The following is a 20,513-nucleotide window of genomic DNA, read 5'->3' as shown; positions in this document are numbered from 1 at the left end:
GAAGCAGATGTGTTCCACAATCTGGAACTTGTATTGAACAGTCCACTTGAAAGAACAGAGAGGAGCATTGAGCGTCTCAGATGAGGGGCCCGGCGTTGTGGCTGTCGTACTGGTGGTCTCGAGGTGGAAGATATTGACTTAGGTTGGCATAGTGACAGGACCTTCAGCAGATCTGTATTGAAGTTGACCTTAGGGGCCCATTTGTTACAGGGAACACGAGTGAAGTAAAATGATTTAAAATAAACACATGATGTACCTGCAAATAAATATGACATACTTACCTCACCATCAGTTCCTCCCGGAAGCTCACCGTTAGAGCAGAGAGGAAGTTCTGAGTTCAGGTCCGCTGTACGCTGATCACATTCACATCTTAAAATGAACCTCCAGACTAAAAATTTACTCAGCAGCACTGGAAAGGCCTGGTGTTTCTTTAACTGTTTCACAGCATCAGAACTTTTTTTTCTCTTATACAAGCCTCATTTTTGGCTGCACAGAAAAAAACTGCCCGGGCATTTTTCCCCTAATGCTGTGCAAAGCATGATGGGATTTCTGATGTTGTTGTTCTCGTTCTGCTGTTTTGGTGCAATTTTTTTTTGACATTTTAAATTTGACATTTGAAGCCTAGCGTGTGCAGCTGGGAGGGGTTATCAGGACGCAGGGCAGTTGGAACTGTCTCCTGCTCCCTGTCACCTCCTTTCAACCAAAAAGATGGCTGCCCCCATGACAAAGATGGCAGCCCCCATGAATCACAAACATTTGCCTGTTCTTTTAAAACGGGGGTGGGTAAGAGATTATATTACCTATCTATTCTAATTAACATAACTAATGTAACTTAATGACAGTATGTTTGTTTAGGCTGAAGTTCCCTTTTAAGGGCTGGTTCACACGGCTTCTGCTTAGCATTTCGTTCAAACGCTGTTTTTTTGGTTTTTTTTCAAGAATGCCAGCACAGCTTAGCTTTTAATGGCTTTTGAAGGCTTTTTATGGCTTTCAGGAGAGCATTGCATTTTCTGGGCTTTTGGTGGCTTTTACAGGAAGTATGTGGAAAGGAAAGGCTTTTATGGGCTTTCTTTGGCTTTTATGGGCTTTCAAACGTCTTCTAGAAGCTGCATGTTGCTTTTGAGATGAGATGAGACGAGACGAGACGCAGAGATCAACTGCCAGGCTTTCATGAAAGCTTGTACTAAATGCTCCCATTCACTTGCATGGGAGGGCGGTAGATCCCTAAAAACGTTACTTTTAAAACGCTGTGTTTAATGACAGCAAAACGTCCGTGTGAACCAGCCCTTAAGCTAAATAAAAGAATCTTGCAAAGATCCCGTGTTCCTTTTTCCTCGGAGTGCCTCTTTAACCTTTGCCCTCTTGCGGTTAGTCCAGAATGCGTAAAGTAGCCGTGAAGGAATCTTGCAATTTCTCACATCCTGTATCAGATATTAAACCTTCTCCTGCCCCGTTCCAGCGCTCATTAGTTAGCGGAGAGGTGAGATCAGCGGTGTAATTTGGCCTCGGAGCCGGCGAGGTGAGCGGTAGTGGTCTGTGTGATTCATACGCTTATCCAACTAATTATATCACACTCCGGATATTCGCCAAGCCTTTCTGTATCGCCGCCATGCTCTCCGATTGGCCGAACGTCTATAAATTCCTCCGTTTAGTAAACACACAAATTATACAGCTCAGCATTCCACAGCAGCCTGGTTTGTTGGCTAAAAATACAGCATGAAATCTATAATTGGGCTTTAAATGTAGTTTTAGGATTTTTTTTCGTCCCCCCTTCGTCTTTCCGAACTGAAAATAAAACGATGCGAAGCCAAACGTGCAGCTGCGAGCGTTTGTTGTCTCCCTCTTCCAATCTCTTAATTAATGTAGCAGAGATGCGGGATATTTATCCAATGGGGGTGCCAAGCTCTTGTCTCCAGTCCGCCTTGTCGTGACTCTTCAGTTTTTCCTTTTCAGCCATCACGTCCAATAATAGAACTTTTATAGCTTTCATTCTTTTTTTAAAGATGAACGCACTCCAGGCAAATATATAAAAAGAAACAAAAATCGACATTCATTACAGTTTAGCTTTCAGTAAAGCATAATTAAAAGGGTAAGTGTACATATAAAATGTATTTTAAAAATGTCTTTGTCTTCCTTACTGCCCCCCCTACAACAGGAAGGCCTCCCCTAACCCCTGAAGCAATGGCATGTCCTGTAAGAAAGTCACTGTGGGGGACATTTATCAAGAGTGTCTGAGACAAAATATTAGTAGGTTTTTAGAAATCCATGCAGAACTGTCTCAGACATCCCAAGAAATCACTAGATTGGGCAGATTAGGAATAGGAGGAGTTAGGAAGGTCTCTCAGGCAGTGCTGTGTATGAGGGAAATTGCTGTTGCTGAGGTAACCAATACATCTGCTGTCAGCAGGTTCTGAGTGAGGGGGGGAGGAGCCCTTCACAAACCATGTCTAGCCTGCACTGCTGCACTATCTGTAGAACTGCTATTAAGCACTTCATAATCTGCAGCAGTTAAGGGATGGATTTGCACTTTTCTTAACTGTAGAGCAGCTCTAGAAATCCCCGCTAAACTGCCGCTATTATGTAGGCTTTGGGAAGTTTCTTACTATCGTGCAGAACAGTTCCTCTGCTGGTTAGAACAGTTTTAGAAGAAAAAACTGTCGGTAATGCTTTGATAAAATCTGGCCCTGTGTTCCTGCAGGTCTTCTCGAAGGGGGCGTGGCACACGTGTCACTTCCTATTTTCATCAGTATTGGTCATGCGCATTACATCCCCTGGCCTGTCCATGATTCAACCTCTTTTCCTGCTTTTCCCTTGTTGTCAGATATGTGGGATTGGGGATGTGATATGATACAGAGAGCAATGGTCAGACCTGGCTACAGATCACAGATATAGGCATGGGAAATAGAGGGGGGCGGTGTTGCAGGGAGAAACATGGGTAATCTGTGCAGACAATAGTGCACAGATTGTAGTGGAAGAGGGGTTACCAGGTACAACAAACTTTGGGGCACACTGGAAGTGCAATAGACTGAAAAGCTGAAAGACGATTGGTTGTGCTGGGACTGAATGTTAATAATTTGGTAGGAAAGTGGGGAGTTGGGTCTTAGGGCCCGTTCAGATCACAAATGCGGATGGCCATGCGTGCGGAACGCATGCGGACCGCAACACGTACGAACGCATGGCCATCCGCGTTTGTGTGCGTTGCGTGGCTGATCCCATCACTGAAAAGTGAATGGGACAGCCACGCGTTTTGTCAAAATCTGCGTGCAGCATGCGTTCCCGGACCGCACAGGTCCGGAACGCATGTAGTGTGAACATCAGACAGTGCACTCTATGCACTGTCTGATGTCATGCGTGTCGGCCTCCTGCACGCGTTTCCAAAACGCGGCTGGAAACGCGTGCAGTGTGAACGGGCCCTTACTGTACTTTGAACGGCACTAGAAAACTGTAGCAAAGTATAGGGAGGACAGGAATGACTCACCACCCAAGATGGGGGCATTGTTGGCCACACCTACTTTTCCACCACCTTGCTACGGTTTCACCCCACCTGATTAAAATAAATGTCAGTGGTGAATGCTAGTCAGTGACCCTCCCACTGTTGTGGTGGGTAGTGTGCAAAGGGACATCATGGTCTGCTGCTTTCATGTAGGCGGGGCCTGATACAAGAAGCAGCTCTGATAACTGAAAGTCTATAGACTAGCAGAACTGTCATTTTTTATATTGATTTTCATTATAATACTGCTACTAGCAAAAAGGGTAGAATGACAACCAAATCCCCCCCCCCACCCCACCCCAATTTGGAAAGATCGCACAGCACCGAACAATTTACTCTGCTTCATTTAACCACTTCAGCCCTCAGTCGTTTTTATGCATCCGAGCAATGTTCACCTCCCATTCATTAGCCTATAACGTTATCACTACTTATTACAATTAACTGATCTATATCTTGTTTTTTCCCTCACCAATTAGGCTTTTTTTTGGGTGGTACATTTTGCTAAGAGCTACCTTACTGTAAATGCATTTTAACAGTAAGAATAAGAAAAAAAACGGAAAAAAATATTTATTTCTCAGTTTTCGGTTATTATAGTTTTAAAATAATACATGCCTCCATAATTAAAACCCAGTATTGTATTTGCCCATTTGTCCCGGTTATTACACTGTTTAAATTCTGTCCCTATCACAATGTATGGCGACAATATTTTATTTAGAAAAAAGTGAATTTTTTCCGTTTTGCATCCTACACTATTTACAAGCTTATAAAAAAAAAAAAATATTTAATCTTTACATAGATATTTAAAAAGTTTAGACCCTTAGGTAAATATTTACTTGGGTTTTTTTTTTTATTGTAATGTTTTTTTTTTTTTATTATTAAACATTTTATTTTTGTATTTTTGGGAGGGTGGGATGTACCGTATTTTTCGGACTATAAGACGCACTTTTTCTCCCCCAAAAGTGGGGTGAAAAAGTTGGTGCGTCTTATACTCCGAATACTACTTTTTTTTACTTCCCATGTCCCCTGTCCTTTGGCCCACCTGTTCCCTCTGATGTCCGCTGTGCCACCTCCTTAGTCCTCTGCAGTGTTGATACCCCCGCACCCTCAGTCCTCTCCAATGTCGCTGTTCCCCGCCCCTCTAGAGAGTGGCCACCATCCTGTCCCCTCCGGCGTCCATTACATGCCTGAGATGACGGCTGCAAACGTTTTCGTCAGGCTACGTCCCCTCCGGCGTCCATTAAATATCGGAGGTGAAAGCTGCAAAAGTATTCTTCAGGCTATGTCCCCTCCGGCCATTACATACCGGACATGACCGCTGTACCCAGAAGTGGCTACGGAACTACCGTAGTAGCCTCACAACTTTGAAAAAGATCGGCGAATCAGGCGGAGGGGCGCTGCCCCAGACCGCCAATCACAGCTCTCCCTGCTCATTCCTCCTTGCTGATAGGAGCCGCGGTCTTTCGGGCGGGACAAGTCTCGGCATTGGGGCCAATCACTGCTGTCCATGCATGGAGTGCAGTGATTGGCCCCAATACCGAGACTTGTCCCGCCCGAAAGACCGCGGCTCCTATCGGCAAGGAGGAGAGAGCAGCGAGAGCTGTGATTGGCGGTCTGGGGCAGCGCCCCTCCTCCTGATTCGCCAATCTTTTTCAAAGTTGTGAGGCTACTAGTTCCGTAGCCACTTCTGGGTAACCGCGCAGCGGTCATGTCCGGTATGTAATGGCCGGAGGGGACATGGCCTGAAGAATACTTTTGCAGCTTTCACCTCCGATATTTAATGGACGCCGGAGGGGACGTAGCCTGAACAAAACGTTTGCAGCCGTCATCTCAGGCATGTAATGGACGCCGAGGGGACAGGATGGTGGCCACTCTCTAGAGGGGCGGGGAACAGCGACATTGGAGAGGACTGAGGGTGCGGGGGTATCAACACTGCAGAGGACTAAGGAGGTGGCACAGCAGACATCAGAGGGAACAGGGGGACAGGCACTCCAACACACAGGGATACTGGAAGGCAGGATGACACGGGTATGGAGGACACAGGAGGATAAGAGACATGGGGACAGAGGACACAGGGCTACATAGAGGCAAAGAGGACATCAGGACACATGGGCATAAAGCACACAGGAGGACAAAGGACACAGGGGGACAAAGGACACAGGACAGAGAATAAAGGAGGACACAGGGAGACACAAGAGGTATCAGAAAGGCACAAGAGGAACAATCGTGGGAGGGAAGATATAGAAGACACAACGGTACTATGGATGCACCAGGTTCAATATAATTTTTTTTCCCTTAATTTTTGTCCCCTAAACCTAGGTGCGTCTTATAGTCCGGTGCGTCTTATAGTCCGAAAAATACGGTAAATATTATTTTTTTTTTAAATGTAAATATATGTTTTTTTTATTTTTTTATGTAGATGTAGTTTTACTTTTTGGCCACAAGATGGCAACCTTAGGTTTGTTTACGTGACGTCAATCTAAGCGTAACATGTACGCTTAGAGGGACGTAGGAGGCAGAAAAAGCGAGGCTTCCGAGAGAAGCTGTCGCTTTTTCTGCGGGGGAGAGGAATCAGTGATCGGGCACCATGGCCCGATTCATTGATTCCTGGGCTAACGATCCGCGGCCAGGACCGCGCATGCACACGCGAGAGCTCACATGGACTCCTGAACGTAGCTTCTACGTCCAGGAGGCTTAAATGGTTAATGTTCTCACGTGACATGCTACAGTTCAACACAATAGCACACTGGCTGGCTGTGAGTCTGTGACAAGCAAACTGCTCACCCTCAGCCACTTCCTCCTCAGTCAGGACAGCAGTGCCACCTCCTCCCTTCTGCTGTGCAAGTCAAATGAAACTGCTGCTCTCCTGCCTCCCTCCTCCTCACTCACTGACTCCTCACACAGCACAACAAGCTGCTTTTCCCCAATGATGACCTCTTCACCTCACTCTCCTCTTGCTTCTCCTCCTACTCTGACTGCATGCTGTTAGTGTAAACACAGTATATACATGCCGCCCCTGTAATCTCTGCACCTGATGCAAGTGTTTCACCTTGCTTCATGAGAGAACCGACCCTTTCCCTAATCCTGCGTGTTTGAACTGCACAGCATTAAAGTGGACCTGAACTCCTACACAGGACAGAAGGAAAACAGAGATAAATGCCCCCTGTATGTATTTAAAGAGTTTATCCTGTCTAATTCCCCCTCATCTGTGTCTAATCACAAGTTGTAATTTGAGCTCTCCCCTGTATCACCTGACTGCCATGGCAGCGAGGTAATTGGCAAACACAGAATGTATTGTTAACAATATGTCTGCTTCCATGAAAGCAGGAAGTAGACAACTGCAGATTTATTGCAGGATTTGCATCAGCTGTAACAAATGTTTTTCTTGAAAGGTTATTATGCTGTTGCATATCTTTTAGAGCAGAGAGGAAGTTCTGAGTTCAGGTCCGCTTGAACTAGGGATGTGATGTTGCCATTATTTTTTCTCCTTCTTTCACTCCATCCCTATCTCAATAAACTTTCTTTCCTTCCCCGTGCCGCCTTTAGCTATGTTCGTTCTGCCTCCTTCACCAAGTGATGCCCTAGGCCTCTGCCTGGCATGCCTAATTATCTACAACTCAGTCAATCGTTCTTTTGTAAGGTATTTGTTTTGTAGAGTCCGGCTTTGTGAACAGATCTGCTCCTGGCTTCTGCACATGGCCTGTCCATGCATCTTTCCCTGACACGAGAATGGTTTTATGGTAGCTGGACCGGCCAGCTGCTGTTGCTTGCCCATGGGCTCCTTTCATGGAAGGGTGGAATTTTTATAACACAAGCGAGGGAGTACAAACGAGGAGAGAAAATGATTTAGGTTTAGGACTGAAGCAATTCCTGCTTGGCGTAATCCTTTTCCTGGCGGGAGCGTCTGCCCAGCAGTGCCCACGCCTTACTGTGGGTTATGGCCTGACCATTGAGGCCGGAGCCCCGTGCCAGCAGCTTGGCAGAGGAGCCGCAGGGCGAGGGCGGGGCCGCATGCTCGGCTGCGTCACTTCAGCGGGTCCAGCCCAGGATTACTTGTAACGGCAGTTCATAAGAACATGTGTAGAGATTCCTGACCATATAAAGGGGAACTGCAGGGAAAATAACATAACAAATGAAACTGCTTATTGTTTACAATATTCATTTATAGATTATTTAGTCAGGGCCATTGTAAAACATTCCTCTCCCTGATTCACAGCCTGAAATGGTGGTGACATCTTTAGTTCTGCCAGGTGATCTGTAAGGAATGTTCATTACTGAGAGTTCTATGCACAGAGGGAGGTATTGTTTGCTTGGCAGTTGGAAAAAGCTGTTATTTCCCACAATGCAAAGTTCACAGACAGCAAACTGTCAGGACCATGGTCATGACATCACACTGTGGGAGGGCTTTCACCAAAATATAAACCACACAGACCCCCCTGATGATCTATTTGAGAACAGGGAGGATTTCTTGTGGGAGAGGGGGTCTCGGCTACTAATTGGAATGAAGTTCAATCCTTGGTTTAAGTTCCTTTTTTAAATGGTCAGCAGGGTAAAGCCAGTTGGCAGATTTAAAGGCACAACAGGACCTATGGTGCCAGATCAAGTGCGGGCTGAACCAATTACACTATTACCTCTATCCTAAAAAGAGACTTCAGTTCACATAATAATGTGGCAGCAGGGGCAGCGCATGCACTCTCCTACCACTATTATGTGACCTGCAAGCTACATTACCTATAAGACAATCTAAGCTTCAGACCGAGGTGAGCAGTACAGGCAGGTCCCAATAGCTGCCAGGACCTGGGACAGCCACTTGCATGCTACACCGCAAGGGGTACTTTCCAGGTAATACAGAAGGAAGCGCCATATATGGCTGGGGACATTCACAGATGTGTAGTGGGCACTCTGTGCATTACATACTCTTCACAGCCAATAGCAAGGTTTTAATGCGATGGACAGCTTGCCCATGCCCACAGTGTGACGTTAAGATGTAACCCTTGGTAAGCTGGAAGTTTTTATGTTTATAACAGAGACTCATAGTTTCCAGGGTAGTTCACTTCAACTTCATCTTATTATTATTTATTGGATTTATATAGCGCCAACATATTATGCAGCGCTGTACAATACATAGGATTACAGGCAATGATAACAGGGGTGACCAACGGCACAATACAGGTAACAGACAATAGATACAACAATACAGGTAATAAGCAATAAGGTACACAACACAATACAGGTAGTAATACAATGTCGGATCCTACACTGGAGTGGTAGTGCTAATAATACAAGTTCACATATTCTGGTAGGGTGTACAATCAAGTATGATACACAAGGGGAGGGGGCCCTGCCAAAGACTTACAATCTGGAGGGAGGGGTGGTGACATGAAAGGATAGGGGTGCATCAAGAAGTTCTCGGCAGAGAGAGAGTTAGGGCAGCGTTGAGGTGGGCTAGGCCTCCTTGAGTTTTGAGTGCTTTTTTTGATGGTGTTGAAGCCTCCTTCAACAGGGTCAAGCCTAATGGGCAGTGGGAGAGAGTTCCACAGGATGTGGGCAGCTCTAGTGAAGTCCTGTATTCGTGCATGGGAGTGCGAGATGCGTGGGGTGGTTAGGAGGAGGTTGGAGGAGCGAAGTGAGCTTTCAATTTTCTTTCCATCTGAACTTAACTTAACTACTGTTGCTGTAGTTTCTCTTACCGTAACGTAGCAAAGAGACTGTCACAAGCGTTTTGTGAAGAAACGCAATCAATCGGTTTTCTGATTGTGTTTCAAGTTTCCAATTTATATTGCCCATCTAGGGACCGCACAGGCAATTCTCTGGGGTCTGTCTATTCAGTGGATACAACTGTTCTTTTAGGGATTACAATTTTTGTCTTTAATGACAGTAAACAATAGGAGCTCCCACAGTTAGGTGTGAATTGCAAACCTGAAAAGGGACCATTTGGTAATGCAGGTCACAAGCAAGCTTTCTACCCAGCATGATTGTAGATGTGTTGGCACCATTGTAGCAGATTGAGAATACATGTATTGTATGATTTTTGCCTTTTTAAGAGATACCGTACTTATGATAGTTATGGAAGTTATGTCAATAAATTCGTAGTGTCCCACTGGACGTTTTGGAATCCCTTTTAAGGTTCTGGGGTCAGCCACAGCTGTGTTATTAAACTTCCCAGTAACCAAATGTCATACAATATCCACGTCTAGTGTCAATTAGATCTTTTTGGGGGATTGTGGATTCGCTATTATGGTTTGTGTGTAATGAACGTGGGCTGAAATATGAAAATGGCAAATGTTTTGGCGTTAAGCTACCTGCCGAAAAAAGAAAACAGCCCAGGGGGTTGTCTATGAACTCCGCCCTCAGAGCAAGTTTGGATAAAAGCACCACAGCAATTTCAGCAGGCAGTCCTCCCTGTAACATCAACCAGTGTTGTTACTTGCGCTCAACAGATCAGTTATGGCCCTTTTTAATGCACCCGGTGCGGCTCTCTTGTACTGGATGGAGCCAGTTACTGTAGAAACAAGAGGGTAGGGGGGAGACAGAGAGCGCTCCGATGGTGCATTAACCAAGTATTACTTTGCACACTTAAAAATAATAATTAGACTTACAATGTCTTAGTAGCTGTATGGCGTTTCTCGCTCAAATCGTCCGGTGGTTGTTCTCAGCCTAATCCAGCCTGGCCAGGGCTGGCGGTGTAGATGGTAACACTAGGGAACGACCGTCCGGGGAGAGCAGCGCCTAGCTTCTGCCACCTTACGTCACTACCGGTTTCGGCGAAAAACCACGCCTTCCTCAGGTCTGAGGAAGGCGTGGTTTTTCGCCGAAACCGGTAGTGACGTAAGGTGGCAGAAGCTAGGCGCTGCTCTCCCCGGACGGTCGTTCCCTAGTGTTACCATCTACACCGCCAGCCCTGGCCAGGCTGGATTAGGCTGAGAACAACCACCGGACGATTTGAGCGAGAAACGCCATACAGCTACTAAGACATTGTAAGTCTAATTATTATTTTTAAGTGTGCAAAGTAATACTTGGTTAATGCACCATCGGAGCGCTCTCTGTCTCCCCCCTATCTTCTCCCTGTAACATCACCTGATTATAGCCAGCCAGAGGACCTGGTGGCTGGCCGCCATTTTGACAAAACTTTTGAAACAAAGGATCCCTCCATTTTGGATTTTCCACAAAGGACATATATCTTCCAAAATTAGTATTACGTTTCTTTTGTTTTTCCTTTTATTTTATCTGGGCTATTCTGTATATATATGAATTAATTATATTGCATTTATAATAAAAGACTTTAAATGTCATTTTCTCAGCTGCAAACCTGCTTTCAGCCATGCAGAGAGAACCCTAGCCTTTCTGAAGTTTCGCTTCCATCGGTTTCGGCGCATCGATTGCATCCACAAGGTTGGACAGTCTGTGGGTTGAAATCCTTTGGAAGGCATTTAGCGGTCCGGCCACTAGGGGGGGTGTGACAGAGACTCTTTCCAAAAAGCCAAACCTATTCAGGTTAATAGGACTGACTTATGATTGCAATGCAAAGCCAAGATGATATTCATATGCATGCTTTGCTGATGTAAAGAAGATTACTAACAATTAATGCACCTGTATTAATTCTCCTGCACAAATAAATTTCCTTAACTACTTTAGGCATCTGTGATCCACCTCTGTGTGCTGCTGCTGTGAGAATGTCAAGTTACTAAGTGCAGTTCTTATACTGCTGGTGCCGAAAGGTGATTACCCCTGGCAACCACTAAATCAATTTCTTTCAGGGCCTCCCGCCCTCACCACTAGGGAAACATAACTACTACCCAAATTTGGGTGGTTTGCCTGTGAGTGCACTGGGCTGGCTACCCACTCTTCCCCCCTGTAGTGTAAAATGATGGCCATGCAGTGGTGGAGATGCCCAATTTTTCTGTATACACCAATCACTGCCACTTTTCACTTCCGTTATTCCAGTGAACTTCATGGTCAGATTTAGAGCACGACAGGTATGTCAGGGTAAAACAGTTTGTGTAAGTACTTGCCATGTAAATAGACGATCTGCTGTGGAATTAAAGGACACCTTAAAGAGAACCTGTACTGAGTAAAAATATTTAAAATAAACACATAAATGAGGTAACTTCAAATGAACATTGCATAGTTACCTTGCCATCAGTTCCTCTCAGAAGCTCACCATTTTCTTCTGACAATAATCCCTTCCAGTTCTGACAATATTTTGTCAGATCTGAAATATATCAGTTGCTGTCAGTAAAATATCAGTTGCTGTCAGTTATAGCTGAGAGGAAAACGGATGTACCAGGTAATATCCATGTTTCCCTATGGCTCAAGTGGGCGATGTTACAGTTTAACTGTGTGCTGACCAGAAAGCTGTTATGGGTAATGGCCATTTTCAAAATGGAGGACGGCAAATTCCCTTGATCACAGTGGACAAACAGAATGCAGGAAAGGAGAAAGACACTGAGGAGTAGACTACATGGAAGGTAAGTATGACTTGTGTATGCTTATTTTGACTTTTAATTTTCAGTTCAGGTTCTCTTTAAAGGGACTCCGAGCTCAAAATAAAAATGAAATTGCTACTCACCTTGGGCTTTCTGCAGCCCAGTGTAGGTTGGGAGGTCCCACGACAGCGTCCTGGCTCTTCTCCAATGGCCTTCGCTCAGAAATGGCTGCCCGGCGGCTCCTGGCGACACTGGGCCCGAGTGTCGGGCTCCTTCTTCCTCAAATGTCATGCTGTCATCACCACACAGGCCGCCTCGCGTCATCACGACAGCCGGCGTGACCTTACTGCGCATGCGCGGTTTATTCGCGCATGCGCCGTACTGTCACGCCGGCCGCCGTGATGACGCAAGGCGGCCGGTGTTGTGATGACAGCGTGACGTTTGAGGAATAAGGAGCCCGACACTCGGGCCCAGTGTCGACAGGAGCCGCCGGGCAGCCATTTCTAAGCGAAGGCCTAGGAGAAGAGCCAGGACGCTGTAGTGAGACCTCCCGACTTACACTGGGCAGCAGAACGCCCAAGGTGAGTAGCAATTTCATTTTTATTTTGAGCTCGGAGTCCCTTTAAGTGAGAGGGATATGGAGGCTGCCATGTTTATATCCTTTTAAACAATCCCAGTTGTCTGGCTGTCCTGCTGATCTTTCATGCATAGTGTCAGAATTACATACCTGAAACAAGCATACAGCTAATCTTGTCAGACATTAGTCAAAGCACCTCAGGGGTGCCTCTGGCCATTTTGTCTTTCCAGGCGAGAAAACCTGTGTCACTCTAGGCGAGAAAACCAGGGGTGGTGCTACGTTCAGGGGGTGGAGTTTAATCCAGCAACATGGCGCCCCCAAGACCAAGGGCACTCCAGGCAATGGCCTGTACTGCCTATGCTTAAAAGCGCCCCTGGAGCACCTGATCTGCAGCCTTGTTCAGGGTCTATGGATAAAAGTATTAGGGGCAGAGGATCAGCAAGACAGCCAGGAAATGTGTATTGTTTAAAAGGAAATAAATGTCAGCCTCCATATCCCTTTCACTTCAGATGCCCTTTAAGCATGGCTGGTGTTTTCCACGTGACACCGGCCAGAGAGAGGCGCTGCTGTATGATGTACATCCTGTGTGCAGATGCAGTGTACAGAACGTGTGATCTCTGGCAGAGTAGGACCATTCTCCCTGCCTGTTTACATAGGTGTGGCGGCTGGGTGCGCCTGCTGGAAGCTCTCGCGGCTTTGACTGGTATCCATCCCTACCGGGCTCTGCCAAGCCTGCCAGTCTCTGTGTAACCTGTTATTAGTGTTGTGCTCACTTTCTCCAGTATTCCCTGTATGGAAATACCAGGATTACATCCTGCTTCACCCTCCTGTGTGCCCATCTCTCCATCCAGCTCAGAAGTACGATCCCGCGGCTCCCCCTACAGGTCAATGTAACAGGGAAAGGGGGCTGAGAATTCGGGAGAGCTATACACACATATACATGTCTTACAACATTATGGGAATCCAGCCTTGCACTAAAAAGTTTCTGAAAAACAACAAAAAAACGATTTGCTCCATAAGTTAATAGATCCTTGCCAACTGACAGTGGTCTGCTCGTAACCTGTGAATTTGATCCGTCCCTCCTTTTGTTTCATGGGAGGGGAGGATCTTACCCTGTGACTTTGAACCACTCCTCCTTTTGTTACGTGGGGGGAAGGGGAGGGGGGGTTGATTGCTTTATCAGCTGAAACCACACCTCCTTGCTGACAGCCTATCAGGGCTTCAGACCCACCACAGAAAATGAATGTTCTAGACAGCTTGAGATCATTAGTAAAGGAGGAAATTAGCCATTAGCAGGTGTTTTTCCTTGTTTCTATTTTTGCTAAAGCCGCAATTTTTTTTGTTTTTTAAGTTAACCTTGTTATGCATGACTCAAAGAAACAATGTTGTATTAAACATAAAATTGTGCTGGAACTGCTAAAGCTCAGCTCTACCCAAAAGTTTGAGTTGGAGGTAAAATGATGTTGGCTATGCAGGCAGAGAATGGGTTAAAGCAGAGAAGCTGTGCAGGCAGAGAAGGGGTTAAAGCAGAGCAGCTGTGCAGGCAGTGAAGGGGTTAAGCACAAGGCCGATGTGCTGAGAGACTTGGAGGTAAATAGGTGCAGTCAGAGAATGGGTTAAGCACAGGTCTGTTGTGCAGGCAGAGAAGGGGTTAAAGCAGAGCACTGTGCAGGCAGAGGAGGGGGTGGGCACAAGCCCTTTGTGCTGAGAGACTTGGAGGTACAATTAAGCTGGCTATACAGGCAGAGATGGGGATTAAGCGCAGGGCGATTGTACAGGCAGAGAAGGGGTTAAGCACAGGGCAATTGTACACCCAGAGAAAGGGTTAAACATAAGGCCGGCGTGCTGGGAGAGTTGGAGGTAAAATTATGTTGGTGATGCGGGCAGAGAAGGGGTTAACACAGGGTAGTTGTACAGGCAGAGAAAGGGTTAACATGAGGCTGTTGTGCTGGAGAGTTGGAGGTAAAATGATGCTGGTGATTCAGGCAGAGAAGGGGTTAAGCGCAGGGCAGAGAAGGGGTTAAACACAAAGCCAATGTGCTGGGAGAGTTGGAGGTAAAATGATGTTGACAAAAGGGGTTAAGCGCAAGGCCAATGTGATAGGAAAGTTGGAGGTAAAATGATGCGGACATAGAAGGGGTTAGCACAGGGCAGTTGTACAGGCAGAGAAGAGGTTAAACATAAGGCTGATGTGGTGTGAGAATTGGTGGTAAAATGATGCGGGCAGAGAAGGGCTTACAGCTGTTTAGCTGGTGCAGATTGTGAACCTGCTGGCGATTTCTTCCGGATAATTCCTCTTTGCAATCCGTGCAGCTCTGGCTGTACATAGGAGGGCACTGAGCAGATTTCCTAGCACAGACTGCAGCCAAGTCACTGCCGCTTACCCTCTGTTTACCCTAGCGGCTGCCAGCACCAGCAGACCGTCTCCCATGTGGCGGACGACCCTTCCTGTTTATCTTCTCTGGAAGTTCTCTGTAGGTCCTGTAAGGTAACACCGTGCAGTATGTAATCACTGTGCCGTTACCTGACTCCACAGAGTGTGCCCTGCCCGGCGGTAAGCCTGGAACTCCTGTGCCGGGTACATTACAGCCTCAGGATGTGCTGCGTGCCCATTGTATGTATCAGAGCAGGCAGCCCAGTGCTGCATCTCTCACATTACCTGCTGCCTGGCTGGAGAAATCACTCTTTCCTATTGCTGTATAAAATCTGGATGAGGAGTGAAGGCACTGCTGAACAATCCTAGGTTTCCTATTTCCTTTTCACCATTAAAAGTAGGCCTTACGGTACTTGAATTTCAAGTTAAAAATAGTGGTCACATGATCTGCATTCCTTGTTCATCAGCTTAGGTGTTTTCTCCATATTGGTGGGATGTCCATTTATGTGACATAACATTTCCTGTTTAGGCCTCCCTTCATGCTTTGAAATAAGCAGTATTAAGATGTGGCTGGGCCTGCCCTAATAATCTGTGCAGCAGCCTTTCACTGTGGGGTGATCATTTGTGCTGCATTTTGTCATAATCAGGGGTTTTATAATGAATAGGATCTCAAACGCATCTGGGAGATTTGCAATGCAACTCAGAGCCGAACGTTACCATGGCCACCTGCGTTGCAAGTGTAAACGAGGCCTTATGGTGGCCATACATGGTACAATTTTTTTATCCAATCTTACCATTTATATGTAATATAAGGAAACTGCCTAAATTATCTTTTCAGTATATTCACTTAATTTACCCTTATAATACATAGAAATGGTAAGATTGGATAAAAAAAATTGTACCATGTATGGCCACCATTACACTTAACAACCATTCACTCCCGCTGCAGTCTTTCTCCAGTTTTTTTTAGATATTGAAAAGGACTGTATAACTTTATTCCTGCAACTACTCTTGGCTCAACTTGCCATTATACTCATAATCTCACCAGAAGGACATACTGAAATGAACAATAATTATATTATAAAAAGCATACTTGGTGTGTAGTTATATAGTGCCTATAGTGTCCTTCTTCATAGGAAAGTGGCTAAAGTTTGGCTTTAAAGGACACCTGCACTGAGATGGATATGGATGTTGCCATATTTATTTCCTTTTAAAGAACACAAGTTGCCTGGCTGTCTTGCTGATCTCTCTGGCTTCAGTAGTGTCTGAGCCACCCACTTGAAATAAGCATGCAGCTAATCCAGCCAGACTTCAATCAGAGCACCCGGCCTGCATGCTTGTTCAGGATCTATGGCTAAAAGTATTAGAGGCAGAGGATCAGCAGGACAACCAAGTAATGTGTATTGTTCACTAGGACATATGTCAGCCTCCATACTGTATCCCTTTCACTTCATGTGTCCTTTAAGATGTTTCTAGGGACGGTCAATAAGATGCTGAGAACCCGCAAGTTTTATGCAAATGTATGCAGCTTGGAGATAGACCAATCAAATGCATCAGTGGATATGTCACTGAGTACTACTTGTGACTTTTTTTTTTTTACTGTGTCTGCAGCGGAGAAAATGTCTCTGGGCCGCCAAGAAGCATTCGAAATCTTCAAGCGTGATTATCCAGAGAGAGTCGCCATCGAGGACAACAAAGCTCTGCTGAAACAGAGGTATCTTCTAATGACCTAGAGAAGGGGTGAGGGGAGTGGTGTGAAGTGGTATCTTGTTGCCCACTACTGTCTGATGGACTTTGTTGCCATGGAGAAGGGAGTGGTGAGGTGAGGGGAGTGGTATCTTGTTGCCCACCTCCATCTCATAGACTTTGTTGCCATGGAGAAGGGAGTGGTGAGGTGAGGGGAGTGGTATCTTGCTGCCCACCTCCATCTGATAGACTTTGTTGCCATGGAGAAGGGAGTGGTGAGGGGAGTGGTATCTTGTTGCCCACCTCCATCTGATAGACTTTGTTGCCGTGGAGAAGGGAGTGGTGAGAGGAGTGGGGAACAGTGGTATTTTGTTGGCCACCACCATTTGATTAACTTTGTTGCCTTCGAGAAGGGATGAGGGGAGCGGTGTGGAGGGGTATCAGTGGTATTTTGTTGACCACCACCATTTGATTAACTTTGTTGCCTTCGAGAAGGGATGAGGGGAGCGGTGTGGAGGGGTATCAGTGGTATTTTGTTGGCCACCACCATTTGATTAACTTTGTTGCCTTCGAGAAGGGATGAGGGGAGCGGTGTGGAGGGGTATCAGTGGTATTTTGTTGCCCACGATTATCTGATAAACATTGTTGCCATGGAGAAAGGGGATGGTGGGGAGAGGGCAGTAGTGTCGAGAAGTGTCAGTGGTATCCTGTTGCCCACCACCATCTAATGGACTTTGCCATAGATAATGGGGGGGGGGGGGCAAGGGAGTGGTTTGGAGTGGTATCTTGTTTCCCATCATAATTTGATGAACTTTGTTGCCAGGAAGAAAGGATGAGGGGAGCTCTGTGGAGTGGTAACAGTGGTATCTTGCTGCCCACCACCATCTGCTGACGTCTATAACTAGGCTGAAATTGCAAGATATTGTTTTAATTGGATCTGGCAATTTATTTTCCTAAAAGTGCTGCAGACACCTGTGCAGTGCTATCTGATACCAAACTAACATGAGCAGAGCTGGTGAAAGAGCAGGTCAGAGAGTGCCCCCCCCCCCCAGGTTTACCTACAGCACGGGGGGGCTATCTGAAGAGGGTGGGTTTGAGGGTAGGAACACACTAGGCAGAATCGCATATGCTTTTCCACTATGTACTATGGAAAACGCATATGCATTTCTGCCTAGTGTGCTCCTACCCTGAAGATTCCTAGGCTTGGAGCATGACAGACAGGCTGTGAGAGAGAGTTCCAAAGGAGAGGTGGTAGTTGTGAGAAGTCCTGCATGTGGGAGTAAGAAGAGGTGACTAAGCTAGAGGACAAGAGCATCTCTTGGTTGGGAGCGAAGCTTCTGGGTGGGATGGTATCAGGAGATTAGTGAGGAAATGTATGGAGGAGGCAGCTTGTGTGGAGCTTTGTATGATAGGATGACGAGGTTGAACTGAATCCTTTGGGCAATAGGTAGCCAGGGAGAGGCATCATCAGAGGAGCAGGAGTGGGAGAAGAGGTGGATGAAACGAGCAACGGAGTTCAGTAGGGACTTGAGAGGTGCAAGTCTGTTGCTTGGCAGGCTGTAGAGTAGGGTGTTACAGTATAGTACAGGACGGGAAATGAATAGAACATGTACAAGCATATTAGTAGCCTTGAATTCTGGAGATATGTTTGAGATGGAAGTAGCAGGTGGTTGTTAAGGCAATGATATGTAGTTTAACCACTTCCGGATTCTCGGTACGTATATACACGCCCCTGAATCCAGAAGTGTATACCATGGAAACGTTCCATGTCAGCTCACGGAGGGTGTCTCCGTGAACACCCTGCGAGCCGATCGGCGGCTCGCAGGGTAAATGTAAACACACGGGGAAGATCTTCCCCGGTGTTTACATGTATACGGCGCTGCTGCGCAGCTGCGCCGTAGAGGAGATCGGCGATCCCCGGCCTCTGATTGGCCGGGGACCGCCGGCACCTGATAGGCTAAAGCCTATCCCATCAGGCGCAGGACGGATTTCCGTCCTGCGCCGCTCACAGGGGGAGGGAGAGGGAGGGAAGGGGAAGGAGGCCAGAAAGCGCTGCGGAGGGGGGCTTTGAAGAGCCCCCCCCCCCGCAAGCGCAAGCAGCCGGCGGCGATCAGACCCCCCCAGCAGGACATCCCCTTAGTGGGGAAAAAAGGGGGGAAGTCTGATCGCCCTGGCTGCTAGCTGATCTGTGCTGTGGGCTGGAGAGCCCACGCTGCACAGATCAGCATAAAATGTCATGGTGTGGAAGTGGTTAAATGAGAACTCAGAGTGCAAAGTAACAGCGGACTTGTTGAGGTTATTGGGGTGTTGCAGACAGTTCACACTGAAAGCTTCTTGAACCACCATTTCAGCCAGGGGACCTCTATGGTGTGTTCATGGGGAGGATGTATTATCTGATTTGGCCTCCAGATATGACCACTCATTCATCAGTAATGTGTTCTGCTGGCTGGTGTTTGTCTATCTGGTGAGACGCAGCGGCAGCTCCTGGGGGTCCGGATTGCTGACTCAGAGAAGCTGCACTGAGCGGACTCTCGCTCACATCACAGCGAGGCTAGACTGACATGGCATGTGACTCACGATCGCACCTTGGTCAAAGTGGGCTTTGTGAGTTTAGGAGATATTTTAAGCACTGTTTACCCTGATAATTGGCTGTGGCATTCCAGAAGTTCTTAATACATTCACAGAAGGTTTATTTTTCTTCCTAAAGTAGAAGAAATGTTTTACAGCTGAGACTGGCTGATTTCCCGACCACGGAAAAAGTGCTGCGATTGTCACTGATCTTATCTGCCCATGTAGAGTTCCATCCGGGGTTATGGAGCCACCTCCGTGTAGGGAGAAGCTGTTGTGTCTATAGACCAGAACTTTCCATGTCATTTCACTCAAGCTCGTCACATATACACACAGTGCACACACACACACATATATATACACTTAAGGTATCCATACATCGCACAATGTTGCGCCCCAATCGACCTTACAATTTGTTAATTTTATTGAATCAGAAGAAAATCAGTGGTGCAACATGACCGCCCCAACAATCTTTTATTCGATTTACAGTTGAAAGGCTCAAGCGGACATGCTGGAAAATGGCAATCTCAAGTTCTCTATCAGGTCCTCGGCGAAATGGCATTCGATATGGCAACAACTGACATACCAGATGGCTGGTGATGCCTTATCCCCCAAGTGTAGAAGTGCCCCCCATGCCCATGTGTAGTGTAAAAGTCTTGCCTCTCCACCTGCGTGACTCCTGGCCTCCTTCAGTGTCCACTGCCACCTGTACCAAGTGGCACTGGTGCATGTTGTGACAGCACTACACGCCTGCTGCCGCGTGGTAGAGGTGCTTGCGGTAATGCCATACACCGGAGGAGGCCGGGAGTCGTGCGGCTGACAGATGAGACTTGACTAAGCACGGGCACCTTGAGGACATTTTGGCCCTTTCCGGGGGGAAGGGTGGTGTTCAGCCAGGGGGCTCGGTGGCTGTGGAACGACTGGGGAAACTTGGTGGCTGAGGCATGACTGGGGAGACTTAGAGGCTGTGGCATGGCTGGGGAGACTTAGAGGCTGTGGCATGGCTGGGGAGACTTAGAGGCTGTGGCATGACTGGGGAGACTTAGAGGCTGTGGCATGACTGGGGAGACTTAGAGGCTGTGGCATGGCTGGGGAGACTTAGAGGCTGTGGCATGGCTGGGGAGACTTAGAGGCTGTGGCATGACTGGGGAGACTTGGTGGCTGAGGCATGACTGGGGAGACTTAGAGGCTGTGGCATGACTGGGGAGACTAAGAGGCTGTGGCATGGCTGGGGAGACTTAGAGGCTGTGGCATAGCTGGGGAGACTTAGAGGCTGTGGCATGACTGGGGAGACTTGGTGGCTGAGGCATGACTGGGGAGACTTAGAGGCTGTGGAATGGCTGGGGAGACTTAGAGGCTGTGGCATGGCTGGGGAGACTTAGAGGCTGTGGCATG

General features: G+C 47.0%; 1 protein-coding gene across 1 annotated transcript in view; it reads left to right on the top strand.

Moving 5' to 3' along the window:
* KIF6 (kinesin family member 6) overlaps positions 1–20,513 on the top strand; it is a 287,414-nt gene that overhangs the window by 145,608 nt on the left and 121,293 nt on the right. The window contains exon 14 of the mRNA XM_068232714.1: positions 16,476–16,578. Within this exon, the coding sequence (XP_068088815.1) occupies positions 16,476–16,578 (103 nt within the window). The remainder of the gene's footprint in view (positions 1–16,475; positions 16,579–20,513) is intronic.

This window comes from Hyperolius riggenbachi, chromosome 4 (assembly GCF_040937935.1).
Source record: "Hyperolius riggenbachi isolate aHypRig1 chromosome 4, aHypRig1.pri, whole genome shotgun sequence".
Lineage (NCBI taxonomy): Eukaryota > Metazoa > Chordata > Amphibia > Anura > Hyperoliidae > Hyperolius > Hyperolius riggenbachi.
Note: the sequence above shows the minus strand (reverse complement) of the source record. Positions and strands in the feature narration are given on the sequence as shown.